Source organism: Emys orbicularis, chromosome 9 (genome assembly GCF_028017835.1).
Source record: "Emys orbicularis isolate rEmyOrb1 chromosome 9, rEmyOrb1.hap1, whole genome shotgun sequence".
Taxonomy (NCBI): Eukaryota; Metazoa; Chordata; order Testudines; family Emydidae; genus Emys; species Emys orbicularis.
The window spans coordinates 4,529,778-4,544,473 of record NC_088691.1 but is presented as its reverse complement, the minus strand read 5'-3'; the positions used below and the strand labels follow the sequence as shown (position 1 = coordinate 4,544,473).

The window sequence follows — 14,696 nt, the reverse complement described above, 5'->3', positions numbered from 1 at the left end:
TAAATCTTTCATTTATAGTAATCATAGGTGTTTCTTGTAACAGTAGGTAAAAAAAAATTCAGACAGATGTGTAAATTGGTGTCCCTTTAATAATATCAGTGTTTGAAAAGTTCAAACTGTTCCTTCCAACATGCATTTGTCTACACTGGATTTCACCCACCATAATGCTGTCCAGTCGCCTAGCTTTGTTAAGTTTTACCAGAGTCCCTCAATATTTTTCAGTCTTGACTATCCTCAATAATTGCTTGTCAGACAATTTTTTCCACCTCTAAGTCCATCCTCTGGCCCCAATAATTAACAAACACTTGGGACACTGCTCTGCTCACTACTGTCAGTGCTGAAAATAGGACTATCAATAATTAGAAGAAAATGAACATACATGATGAAAACCAACTTATTTATAAATAACTGTCACAGGCTCATGACAGAATCCTTTCTGAAATACTTATTTTGTACTTTATTTGCTCTCTTGTAAGAGTTGTTTTAATACTAAAGATTTAAACAGTAAAAAGACCATACATTTAAAAAATGATTTTATTAAGTAATATACCATGAGGAACGCTGAGGATTCCTAAAGAACAGCCCTTTCTGCCCCAAAACCAGTATCTCCAACAAAGTTCAGAATTCACTGAAATCCACACACTGTATCCCCCTTTCCTGAAGGTGGATCTATGTAAATAAAAAATAATCCAAAATAGATTTAAGTCCCAATCCTACACATAGTGTGAACCTGGGACTGATTTCGAAGGGACTCTTGTGCTAGCATATCTAGTTTCAGGACTGATTCCTTGGAACATTAGTTTCTCTCTTATTAACAGCACTAAGAACTAGTATAACAGTACAGAAAATAAAAACCCGTAACCAGGTTTAACACAACAGCGCCTTGGATAGTCTTTGCTATTTAATAGACAATTTGGTTTGTGCCCTATCCCTCCCCTCAAGCCCACTGCCAAGCTTACCCTGTTTCCCTGGCATCTGATGGTTGGGTGTTTCCAACTTCTCATGTCAGCTTGAACTAAGGGAAACACAAAAAGTTGTTCAACACCTCCCTGACCATATGAAGTGTTATCATGGGCCCCACCCATATTGTGAAATCCCCTAAGGTTCCCTAGATGTTCTTCACCTGCCCCCCTCCCTTCCCCATTAGCCTTTCATAACAAATTCTTATGTCAGATAAGCTGCCCTCAAAAGTACCTAAAATGCTGTATCTGAAGAAGTGAGTCTTACACGCCTGAGATCCAGTGTGTGCTCTCAGAATAACATATTCCAGAGAAGATATTCTCCATTTTCAGATGCATTTAAAAAAATGTTTTAATCAAGAACATACTAACTTCAGATCAGCTATGACAAAATCCAGGAGTGAGAGAGTCCCATATTTGTAGCTTAGAATTCCACTATCAGTACCAAGCAGTATAAAAAGCGGATTTATACAACAGTTGACTCCATGGGTTGTCAGCCTGGAGGTCCCAATTCTTAAGGGGTTGAGGGAGTGTCCCTTTTGTTATGGGTAGAAGGAAACTGGGTCCTGAAACTTTTTCCTGTTGTAATGTGGAGCCATGATATTGAAGAGGTTGAGATCCACTAGTTTATTCTTTATTGTGTGATCCTTAATTATGTTGGGGATTTCCTCCCCTTCTTTAAAACGTAGTGTTAAAGCAAAGTAACACAAATAACTATATTAAAGTAATTTTAAGATGGTGACAAACCAATAAAAAGGAGGACATGTCAAATGGAGGCTAACGCTGCTATATCTAACTACCAAAGGGGTCTCTAGACTGCAATACAATAGCACAGCAGAGCAGTTACACAGGAGGAAAAGAGACTCAAGATGATAAAATAAGGATGGTACTAAGCAAACCTGATTGGTAGAGTTTGTAGAAAGTGGTATTGTAGATAAGTGGTTCAAGTTTAGATATTGTGGAGATGTCTCAGTGTGCTTACTTTTATTAAAGCTACACAAAGTTTATACATTTTGGTTTAAAATTGTTAAAGTGCATTACAAGTAAAGAAGGATTTCTAGAAATCAGAGCAAGTCAGTATTAAGTTTTACAAAATAAAAGGGGTTTAAATTAAGAAAGAACAAAAAAGTATAAGCTAAACGATAGCGAAGGATAATAATGTAAAATATTCTTTAAAATATCAGAGGACTGAAAAATAAAAGAACCACAAGGGGGCAATGTAATTATTTTTACTGGAAAAGAAATGGCAGAAAAACTAAACAGTTTCTTTGCATCTGTATTTGATAATGAGAATGTGACTGCATCCACAGATACTAGTGAGGATAAATTAGGAGAGATTGACAAAAAAGTAGTGGAAAGTAAATATCTGAATATGTGGACAAATCACCAGGTAGCAGTAAGTTACATCTATAAGTGATGTGAAATTACAGATGAAAATGTTCAACTGCTTATTTTCAGGAAATCTTTTTGATAATGGAGAAAGACCAGATCAGAGGAAACTATCAATATGATTCTAAAGCGTAGAGATTTTCAGGGGAAAAGGCTTAAAATTCCACACCTGTAAGTCCAATTATTATTTTATATTTTCAAGTATACTAGATTCCGCATAGAAACCAGTAATGACATGGACCTTGACCAAAAGAATTTATAGTCTGAACAGCATTTATATTAGGAAGTGTTTGAGATTATTTCTGTGTATAGTTTAAGGATGCTTTTGTAAAGTTTGACACTGCTGACCATGAGATACTGCTGTCTCACCTGAGAGAGGTGGCAGGAGACTAGGGTAATGTGTTAAAATGATTTGAGTCCTTCCTGAAAGGACACTCCCAACAAGTAATGATGCCGTGCACCTCCACCAGTAGGCCCCTCACTTGTGGGCTTCCACAAGGATCAGTTCTCTTTCTGGTCCTTTTCAATATTTACCTACAACTACTAGTCACTCAACACAGACTCGAGTGCCAGCAACACGCAGATGGCACACAGCTATGCCTATCCTTCATCACATATAACCACACCACTACCAACATGATGGCCCAATGTCTAGGTGAGATCAGGTCATGGATGAAGTATAGCTAGCTGAAGTTGAACTTGAGCAAAATAGAGGTGATGCTAGAGGGAGGAGGGAAGTATTTAGAGGAGTTTGCAGGCACAGTACAGTCTCCTTGGTTGAAGGTTCACATCCACAAATGGTCATTTCAGTCTATAGTCTAGGAGTACTATTGGATTTCTCACTGATCCTGAGCTCTCACACTGCAACATTTGTGAGTAATGCTTTCTATCATCTCCAGTTGGCTACGAGACTCCATCTCATCATGGCAGAAGAAGAGCTGGCCTCAATTATTCAAGCCTTCATCATCTTTTGGCTGGACGACAGCAATGCGGTATACCTGGGCATGAAACCTTCAGCACTTCGGAACCTCCAACTACTATAAAACGCTGCGGCACAATCTCCTCAAAAACACAGGCTACTATGAACACATCCTACTCTCTAAACTGGCTCCAGATAGAATTCTGAATCAAGTTCAAGATATTGGTCCTTATCTTCAAAGCGTTCCATGGCCTGGGCTCAAGATACAAAAGAATCTCAGAGTTACGAACATCTTGGGAATGGAGGTTTTCCGTAACTTTGAACAAAACGTTACGGCTGTTCTTCCAAAAGTTTACAATTGAACATTGACTTAATACAGCTTCGAAACTTTACTGTGCAAAAGAAAAATGCCTTTTTTTTATTATTAAAGTAGTTTATTTTTAACACAGTAAGAGTAAACCTCATCTGTGTGAGAGACAGATCCTTCACCAGGACTGTTCGGAGACTTTGGAATGAACTCTCCCACAAACTAAGGATAATCACAAATCTCCCTACTTCCCAATCCAAATGCAACACACATTTATTTGACCTTGTCTTCCCTAACACACACACATCAACAGGTATTTTTTAAAATAAGTTTAAAAGCCTCTACTAAAACAACACACTCCACTGCACATGCTTGTCCCTCTCAGGAGAGGATGAGAGTACAAATAGCATGTGACAGATGTGTAGTCTCATTGCTTAATGCACTACTTGAAGGCACTCAGCTACTACAGTGATGAGTGCAGTATAAAAAGTGTCACAGATTCAAACTTAAGAATTACATAAAATCTTCCATAAACACAATGCACTGTTTCAATATCAAGGTAAAAGATGCTTCTTTTCCTCTAGTTATCGAGTGGACTTTTTCCATAGGGAGAAGTCTTTGCAAATCAGACTACTGAAACAGTTGCTATGAGGATGTTTGTTCAGACTTTTAGGATGGAGTAACTGCTTTTTGACATAAGAACATGTAGACATTTTGGGCGCATATTTAGAGGAATAGTCTCCAGAAGATACAAAACAAGGTAGTTGGGCCTAATCTGTCTTCTGCAGAAAGACTATGCAACCTCTCTGCAGTAGGAATGGAAAGACAAGAGGACCAGACCTTGTGAGTTAGGATGCCATTGTGGTTTTTACATGTGACTAGAGAAGTGTGTGCATAGTGAGGCAACTATACGGTGTGAAAGGCATAGTGTGTGCCTGACATTAAAGGAAATGAGGCTGCATCAAGAAGCATTTACTCCTGACTAAAACGCAAATCTCATCCCAGATGAATCAGAACATTGTCTAAATCTGATGCCAATATGTCTTTGACGTTTTTCCTGTTGGCATCTGGTTTATGCAGAGCACGGAATAAAATAATTGCTTTGGTACAGAATGTGCTATTTCTGAATGGGTTTGCTAGAGAAATGTTGTCCTCACTCAACTCCCTGAATTACGTGAGATTAGATCAAATATGAAGTTTGTAAAGAAATAAAAAGCATGACGACTAAGGGAATCTTTAGATTTCCATTTGTGGAAAGACCATTCCCTTTAAATCCTTGAGAGCTTTGGGTGCAGCAACTGTGGTAATTATGGACACTTCATTTTCTGACCTCACAGCTTCCAGGCATCTGTTCTGAACATTAACAATGTGTACAGTCATATGGCCTCTTATTATTCTCCATTTGATTACTATGTAGCAGATGTAAAAGGAATGAGATGCAGGTGTTCCTTTCTTGAAATATTCCTCATCAGTTAAGTAAGGACAGTTTGGAAGGGCTAAGACAACCCCATTCGGGGAACTGAAGGATATCAGAGTTAGGTTTTGGCCATCAATTAGTCCCAACAAACGAATATGTTTAAAATCATAACACAATAACGTATCAAAGCTATAGGGCCAGATTTTCAGAAGAGCTCAGCATACAGCAGCTACTGTTCTAATTGGGATGCTGAGCACTTCTTATTATCTGGACCATACTCTGGAATGAAGAGGTAAATTTACCATCTTTATAGTAATACTAGCAATCAAGGCTATTGGCAAGGAATTCCTCTGAGAAAGCTCTTGTCTAGATTCCGAAAGGAGAGAGTTAAATTACTGAAAGTTCTTTTCTTATTCTTGAGGATATTCACAACCAGGTACTTAAGTACGTACTGATATTCAGTAAGCCTTACTTTAGGAATGTTCCTGGAACAGAACACAAGCACCTCAGATAAATATTGTCCCAGTTTTATGCAAGACCAGGTACTTCTCTGCAATGAAGAAGAGAAAGTGATATCTGTGGGTTGGTTGCATAAATTAGAATACCAGTAGCACACAAAAAGTGGACACCTAAGCTAATGCCCTGAAAGTATTAACTGGTTCTAGAAGTAGGCTGTCAAGGATTCTACCCCAATGGCAAAAAAAAAAATATCAGACAAGGGACAAACTTGCAGAAAGATAAGACCGATTATCCAATATGAAGTAGAGTATCGACAAAAATTCTGTTAATCTAAGAATGATAAAAGTTTAACATTTGAAGGACCTGTAATTGCCCTGAGAATAAAAGCATACAACTGACAATCTTAGTTCTATTCCTGGCTTTGACACTGGCTTACTGAGTGACCTTGAGCTCATCACCAATTCTATGTCCCTTAGTTTCCCCAGTTCACTTGGAGATCCTCAAATGTAAGGTAACAAAGAAAAATTATTTTTGAACCACACCATAGAAACAACCAAAATGACTGACCAAAATTGCAACTAATGAAGGAAAATAAGTATGAGTCAACTTCAGTCCCAAACTTCTCAAAACATAAATACAATTGTGCCAAGTTGCGTAACAATTCAACTAATGAAATGCTATGATATCATTTACAAGCCGAACAGAACAATGATAGCAACTCCCACATGATGTTGGGTGTTGAAAAAAAAATCCAAGAGCCCACTGGGTTTCCCAAACAAAATGCTTAATTTGGGGTTGGATTTTATTTTATTTTCTAGATAGAAGATTTCTAAGCAGTGAGAGAAATAAAAACAAGATCTAGACAGTTTAGAGGACAGTGCACTTCAAATAGCTCTCAATCTGCTCTTCTGAACAGCTGCCTCCAAACTACTTTAACTGACATGCTCTTCTAGTTAGTAGGAATACAGCATATAAGATTCCAGCTTGATCTCTATGCCTATGCAGTGACAACTAGTTAACCCTTGAGTTGTTAGATTAAACCTACTGTGTAGAGGCATGCATCTGTCTAGTGTACCATTTGGATTTTATTGCGATTACTTCTGCATCTGAGTGAAGAGAAGAAATATAGATTCATCACATATAGCTCTGATATCATGTGAATGCTGGACCAAAAAAGAAATATTAAAGGAGGTCAACAATTTGCAAGACTAGAGAATGACTAAGTATAGCTTTTTGTGCCACCAAGCTAAATTTATTAAATTCAAAAACAAACAGAAGACACTTCATACTCCTGGGGGAATTCTACACCACTACTCATGTACAGAATTTATGTCCCCCACAGATTTCTTTGCTTCCCCATCACAAAATCATTTTTCTGCAGGGAAGCAAAGGGAAGCCACAAAAACAGTCATGCGACCCTCCCTTGCAGTATGTTTCAGGAGCCCAGAGCAGCTGGCAGAGAGGTAAATCACTGTGGGGCAGGGGTTGGGACTAAGGAAGACCCAGCTGGTGGCGCCTACACTGTGCCAGGCTCAGCTGCTAGTCCTGGCTGGGCTGGGAAGGACAGGACTTCCTCTTCCGCTGCATGACATCTGAGCCAGGTTAGACCCACCCCCAGATTTCTCTCCCAGCTGCAGGAAACTCTGCAAACTCCCCCCACGCATTGCTCCTCAGCTGCCGGGGGAGGGATCCCTGTACAGGGAACTGCTCCCCCATCCGCCCAACCCCCATGCATCCAGACCCTCCCGTGGAGCCTTACCCCCCAGCACCCCATCCATAAGCCCGACTTCTCCTGCACCTGGACAACCCCGATGAGCCACCCGCACCTGGATCTCCACCCCACTGAACTCCACTCACCCAGCATCTGGACCCCCTACTGAGACCACCACACCCAGACCCCCCTGCCAAGCTCTATCCTCCTCACACCCAGAGCCCCCCCGCTGAGCCCCAACCACTTTCCTCTGGACCTCCCTGCAGAGTACCATTACCGTTGCACCCATAACCCCTCCAACAAGCCCCTGTGCATCCAGGTCCCCCCTGCACCCAGATCCCCCATTGAGCCGCTCACACCCAGATTGCCCCACACAGAACCCTCTCAACCCACACCTGGATCCTCCCACACTAAGCCCCTCCACACTTGGATCCTGCTTTGCTGAGCCTGCATGCCCACACCTGCTGCACCTGACGTGGAGGGGCAGGGTCCTGGGGTGTTTCTGGGGCAGGCCCAGTCCTTGCACTGTGTGAGGGTTGGGTGTAGCCTCACCGCTGAGTCTGTGTCCCCCGGGGGGGGGGGAGGGAGGGAGGGAGGAAGGGAGGCTGCACAGTGATCTACCACCTCTGTACAGCCAGTGGCCTGTGCTCCCCAATGCCATGCTGGAACTTCCACATTTATTTGACAAATAAAATTTGCAGAATTTTAAAATAGTGTGCAGAATTTTTAATTTTTTGGTGCAGAATGCCCTCAGGAGTAACTTCAGCATCTCCTCCCAGACATTAAATGAATAAGATCTTGCATTAACTCATGAATTGATCCTGGGGAGTAGGGAAGCATTCAGCATAATGAATTCTTGCCCCTCTTGGGCTTCATGAGAGATTTGGACATCAAAGAGTAAATGTTCATTAGGGTAAACAGGTTTTTAGCTGTTCAACTTTAATTAATGTTAAAGTAAGTAATTTAGCCAAATCTCTGTGCACTACACTGAAAGTTTCCCCAACAGGTACTGGATGGCATACCATTCCTCCAGAAAGGGGAGAAGGGCTTGGTATGCAGGAACATATTGGTCTCTAACAGCTATTGGCCCACCAAGCTGGAATTGCTAACAGACACCACAATACATACCTTTCAGGCTTTTAGCAAGAACTCCAAAGAGAACAAATATTTTCTAGATAAAGTAGGAAGAATAAATGCTGGTCTTAATAGATATTTTGGGGCAGCATTGTCCACAGAATTTAAGTCCCAATGATTTTTGATTGTCTAAACGTGACATGACCCAAATGAGAAACTATTATTCTATTAAAAATATTCTATTTCAACAGCTGCTTCCAAAAGAGCTAAAATAAAAACAACAGAACTATTGCAATTAGATTAGGACACATAACCAGAACTGCTCTACACTGATCAAACCCCTCTCCCACAAAAACCCAAACACCAAGGGGCAGGGTTCCTTCGCATCTGACTTTCAGTCCCAGTGCCCCCACAAGCTGTGAGGCACATGACCACAGATTAGCATTAACTGTTCTGGTATGCAAACAACCCCAAGAGTGAAATTCATGGAAACAAAATAATATATGACAAAAAAGTTATTATAACAGCATTTGATTATTCAGTTCAATTTGTTTACTCTTCTCTACTTGTCTTTTCTAGTATGCCAAGCCCTAGTTTCCCTCTACACATTCAACTCCCTCCTTGACACTCACTTTTTCCATGTTGGCCACAAAAAATAAGCCAACAAAATATGTAAGAAAAACTCTTCTGGGCTTCTCATTGTGCCATGTTTTTGTGTGACAGACTCCCTATGTGCCCGTTCCAGTCTTGAGTACAATGTCAGCACTTAAATAGTAAATAACACAGGAGATCCTTTAAGCCCCTTTTCAGAGTGCTGAGGACCACCTGATATCTCATTCTTTGGAAGACATAGCAACTATCTCTCAGGATACAAGTATCTAGCAGCATACTCAAATGCTGCTGCTATAGAATGATGTAAGGTGTTTCCTCGCCAGAGACTACATGTGCTTGTTTTGTTATATTTGTACATGGCCTAGGAAAACGGGCCCCTGGCCTGGTAGGCGCTACCAAAATACAAACTATAAACAACAGCACTGTTCTATCAGTATAGCATACGCAGTCCCCAGAAGCCTGAGAACAAAGAGACAAAGTCTGATTTTCAAACTTGGGACCCTCACTAAAAAGAGCACACATACTATGGCAACATACTATTGACCCAAATCCTCCATTTCAATTCAATGGAGTGAAAAATGAAAATCCAAAAAAGATATCTCGGGTTTTTTGTCTTCAACAACTCAGATAGACTTAACCAAAGCTGTTATAGAAAACACTGCTTTTGTGTTTTTAAAAAAACTGCAATCATTAATATTTGAAAAAACAGCTCTTGCTCTTCTGCAGTAATTTTTTCCATGTCATTTCCAATACAAATATCCATATTAAAATACTGAGCACCTCACAGTAAAGAGTGACATATTAGAATAGGCAGAAACAGCTCTTGCAGACTCTCAAATACTAGCATAGACCTTGGCCCTGCAAGGAGCTCCACAAAGCAGCAGAGGTCCATTCCCATGGAACAACTTGCAAGATTAGGATCACAATTAGGTTTTTCAATAGATGGCAATAGCTATGAGCCAACAGTGAGTATGTGTACATTGTGTGTCTGTCTAAACTAACTATTTACATGAGAGACTAGTCTAGTCCTTCACTTCACTCCAAAATCTTTCCATAAGAATTTTCATCCTACAATACTGTTTATAAAACCCCCCCAAACAGAAATTAAGCCACCAAACTACACTACAGTAACTGGGTCTAGTCTATTTTAAATCTATTAACTATTAATACAAATTCTATGCTGTTTCTCCAGTCTCCTTAATAAAGCCTTGTTAGTTACAGAAGTCATAGTGAAGTGCATGTTACATGCAGAGTGCACGACGATATTTAGGTATAACTGGATAACATAAAAATCCAGTTTTAGCCTGGAATTTCTGATTTACATTGTGCAAAAAGATTTGGGGGGAGAGTAAATCAAATCTCTAATATTAATATCATTAGATAATGTGAATGGCACAAAAATAATATGTATATGCTAAATAAAATGCATTTGGCAGAAACAAATGACAATTGACAAGAGATTCAAAAATACCACTAAAAGACACAGTAACGCATTTCTTCATTGTTTAAATTTGAGGTTACATTTCAATTTAGAATGATGCAAAGGTAAACTAATTTCTACTTACCCAAATTCAAATACAATAGAAAAAAGGCAAAAAACTACCACCACACAATTGTGCAACTGGGTTTGAATGTCAAAAGACCATACAACATATTAAAGCTATTTTAAATGTATTGCCCAACTGCCTCACCTGTTCCAACAGTCTCCCCTCAGTTATGAGACGGTTGCATGAGTGCTTTCATAAACTGATTAACACAGTCAAATAGCCAAAGGGAGCATTTCAAAGGGTAATCTGACCACAACCCCTTAAATATAATACCAGATCTCTCTTCTAATTTATGACAAAATTATCAGGAATATTACGAAAGGAAGACCTAAAGCTTAACCTTGCAACAGATAAAAGAAATACTGTAGTTTTGTAGGATTTTGTTACAAACAGCGTAAGATATAGCCATTGCCTGACAAAATTGACACATTTAAGATGTAGAATACTTACCTGAACATACAAATCAGATTCTTCCCAAGAGGGAACACATTACTTTCACAGAATCTTTATTATGACAGAGCATCAGAACCCCAGAGCATTCTGGGATTTATTTTTAAACCAGATGCCTACCTTTTAGCATCTTAACACCATATGCAAATTCCCTATATATGTTCAGCTTCTAGGTTAATTCTTTCAGAAACACATCTAATTCTAGTCCAGTCCTAGTTTGCCCAAAACATTTATATTTTCCACAAAATTTAAGATGTAATCAGAGTATCTGTCGGGGGGGGGGGGAAGAGGGGGAGAAAGAATTACATTGAATAGTTTTACCTTCAGAGTTACGTGTAGTTTTCTTGTGTTTTCGGCATAAAATCCTATAAACAAAGCAGTTAAACTGTCAGATAAGTCATGATTCAGAGCTTATTTAGTTTAATTTAAATAGCAGTACATTTCACCCCATTTACAAGACTCTCAAAATCCAATTTTGCAGTTAAAAAATGTAGACAGTCTAGCACGCTGTTATATTAAACTCCATATTCACCATTATAACTTTTTTTTTAAACCCAAAATGTTTGTATTCCAATGATAGTTTTACAAAGAGGGTGAAATATAAATACAAACAGAAACACGATAGATAAATAGTAGTTACATGTAAATGCCTTGTGAGGGTTTCTCTCTTATTTGAGCTTTATCATGCAATGCACAGTAGTAGTGATATGTCTTGTGACACGTTTTCACATCACAACCAATGGTTGCTCCTGGACAATGGCATAAAGAGCACATCTATAATAGAAAAATAAAAATAAAATTCATGCTAGCAGTAGTTTAATACTTTTGGCTTTGGAAATAATTGGAACTAACAGGCATAAAATAACTCCCCTCCTCACCAAACAGATGGCATTACGGAGAGCAAAGTATTTAGTCATATGGTCTTTATCCGCATTTTTCCCCAAGTGTCATTTTTAATTAATTTTAAAAGGAGAGATAGATATGTCAGCTACTCAATTATAAAAAGATAACAGCATGATAATAATTTTATCATCTTAATTATTAATGCAGTGGAAAAATAATCCAATAACTTTAGCTAAGTAAGAAGTGCCATACTGGAACAAACTTAATTTTTCACTTAGATGTTATGCTTCCAAGAGTGGGCTATACCAAACACTGATCCCACTGTGGATTATACTATGAAAGAAGGAGAGAAAAGGGACTTTCTTGCTGACCTCAGCTGGCAAATCAGTTTATTCCCTGAAGCATAAGGACTGAATGCTTGAAATTTTACCTTAGTTAACTGCAGCTGCCTGCCATTTTTTCCCTACAACTGTCTAACCCTCTTTCTAATAATTTGCTTCAGTCATATTCCATGACACTGTGGTACACAAAAGGAATTTCTCTTATTTGTATTAACACCACCATCTTTTTGTTCTTATGCTATAGAAAAGGCTACATAGAGGGCTACTGCTTTACTCTTCCTTTTCCAAGGATAGGTACTTTCCACACTACTTTGTAATGGTTTCTCATTTGAGAAACACATCTTGTGCTTCTAAACATTTTCATGGCCCTTCTTCGTGTGCTGAATTAAAGGGGAAGACATACAGTCAATGTATATAATGCCATTAATATTCATCATATTTTTTCTAGCTTCTTAACACTGCTCAAACTCTTACTGAGTTTTTGATTGATTCTGAGGTATGTTTACTGAGCTATATATTTATATCTAATTTGTTTCCTGCAAGGTTATAACTAATTCAAAACCCATCAGCATACATGACCAGTTTAAATTGTTCCTTACAATATGCATTACCTTGCATAAGTCTATGAAGAGTAAAATTACCCATCCATCATCTTGCCTAACTGCCTTGCTTATTAGGTCCTTCTACAGTTCTTCCAATTCTTCTTAGTCTTAACTAATCTACATAAACCTGCCACCAGCAAGTTTTGTAACCCCACGATTTACCCCATCTTGAAGTTAACTGAATAAAACAAAACAAAAAATGAGCTGAATCTTGGATCATTCTGCTATTTACCTCCCTACAAATTGAGAAAACTGCTCTATTCATACTGTTCCATTGCTCTTAATCAGTTTTTAAATCCATGGTAGGTGTTTAATCAACCCTCTGTATTTCAATTTTCCTAAGTAACTTCTTGTGAGAAACTTTATTAAAATGTATTTACACATTCAAAATAAACATATCTATCAATTCCCTTTTATCCACTATTTTAATTTTCATATATTTTAATAGGTTAGACAGGCACAATTTACTCTTACATAAGCTGCGAAATCTCTCTGGTAAAATGACAAACTGGAAGAACCTTTATATTGATTTATTGATCTATTTCCCATTGAAATAAATTTTTTAATTTGTTGGAATGATTTTTATTATCTGATTGGTTTGTTTAATTCTCTATGTACATCAGGCACATGGAAAGTTCTAAGAACAAAAAAAAACACTTTTAAGGGTTTCTTCTCACATACAGCTAATAGAAGCAATAATGACCTCAGATCAGCACATTTACTGGAAATTAAGAACAAGCTGATATTACTGGCCTATCATTATAGCTCAACCCCTCAACTATTACCAGAAATATTCTGCATTTCTCCCATCATTGCTTTAATATGCAGAAGTAGCGTCAAGTCTTCAGTGCCTATTTGCTAAGTAGCAACATCTACCAAAATAGGACAACTCCTTAAACTCTGTCTGCCAGCAGACAGAATTTAGTAAAAACTACCAGTATGACTATTAGATTTGGAGAACCACATTGAGTGCTTTACTGCTTCTCCTATAAAGGACCAGTCAAGAATGGAAAACAATCACTAAGTGCAACATGTTTGAAGAGAGGGCACATTCAAGCTTATCAGGACAAAACCATTCAGCCTCTTCATATAAAACTTGGATCTAGTTCAAGTGCCTGCTTTCTCTAGATCAGGGGTTGGCAACCTTTCAGAAGTGGTGTGCTGAGTCTTCATTTATTCACTCTAATTTAAGGTTTCGCATGCCAGTAATACATTTTAATGTTTTTAGAAGGTCTCTTTCTATAAGTCTATAATATATAACTAAACTATTGTTGTATGTAAAGTAAACAAGGTTTTCAAAACGTTTAAGAAGCTTAATTTAAAATTAAATTAAAACGCAGAGCCCCCCGGACCGGTGGCCAGGACCCGGGCAGTGTGAGTGCCACTGAAAATCAGCTCGTGTGCCGCCTTCGGCATGCGTGCCATAGGTTGCCTACCCCTGCTCTAGATGGTGTGCTTTAAGAATCCGTCCTCTTCCAACATGTTACTGATAGAACAAAAAAGATTCAGAAGCACAAAGAAAATCTATATTCTCATGAATCCGAAACATACAGATCTCGTAAAACCATTTAAAAAGATTTAATTGTCAAAAAGTTTCTTGTTGGCCCACATAGCCATATGCTACTCTGATCTTTATAAATATCAAATCTCCAATCACACCTAGAGTCTCCAACTAGTATATCTCAATGAAGACATAATATAATTAGAGCAAATAAAACTCCACACTGAAAAAGACTAAGCAAAGTATTGTATTGTTTAGTGACGAGGCTGTAAGTATAATGAGGTGCAACATCATGCAACTTCAGCCTCCAAATAAAGCATCCCTGGTAAAGCCTCTTTCAGACCCCCTCCCCCATTTCTCCCAAAAACATGAAAGTGTCTAAGGACTGTTTTAGTTATACCGTATCACTTGTTAGAAAACATTTGCAAAACCAACCATCTCCCAGATAAGAAAGATGATCGTAATAATACCTAGCTCTTATATCAAACAGAAATCTGCTTAAAAATTGAGTAATGCCTTGCAAACAAACAGCAGTTCATATCACACAGTTCCATAGCAGTTTGAT

The 14,696-nt window shown here is 38.5% G+C and overlaps 1 protein-coding gene across 3 annotated transcripts in view; it reads right to left on the bottom strand.

Annotated features, from left to right (window-relative positions):
* The window catches only part of PHF6 (PHD finger protein 6), a 33,945-nt gene that overhangs the window by 11,899 nt on the left and 7,350 nt on the right, over positions 1-14,696 (bottom strand). For 2 of the 3 annotated variants that reach the window (XM_065410590.1, XM_065410591.1), the window contains exons 4-5: positions 11,485-11,618; positions 11,166-11,209 (exon numbers count right to left, since the gene is read on the bottom strand). In XM_065410590.1, coding sequence (XP_065266662.1) covers positions 11,166-11,209; positions 11,485-11,618 — 178 coding nt within the window. Of the gene's footprint in view, positions 1-550; positions 672-959; positions 1,016-11,165; positions 11,210-11,484; positions 11,619-14,696 lie in introns of all 3 variants that reach the window. The other variant, XM_065410592.1, reaches the window with a different exon arrangement.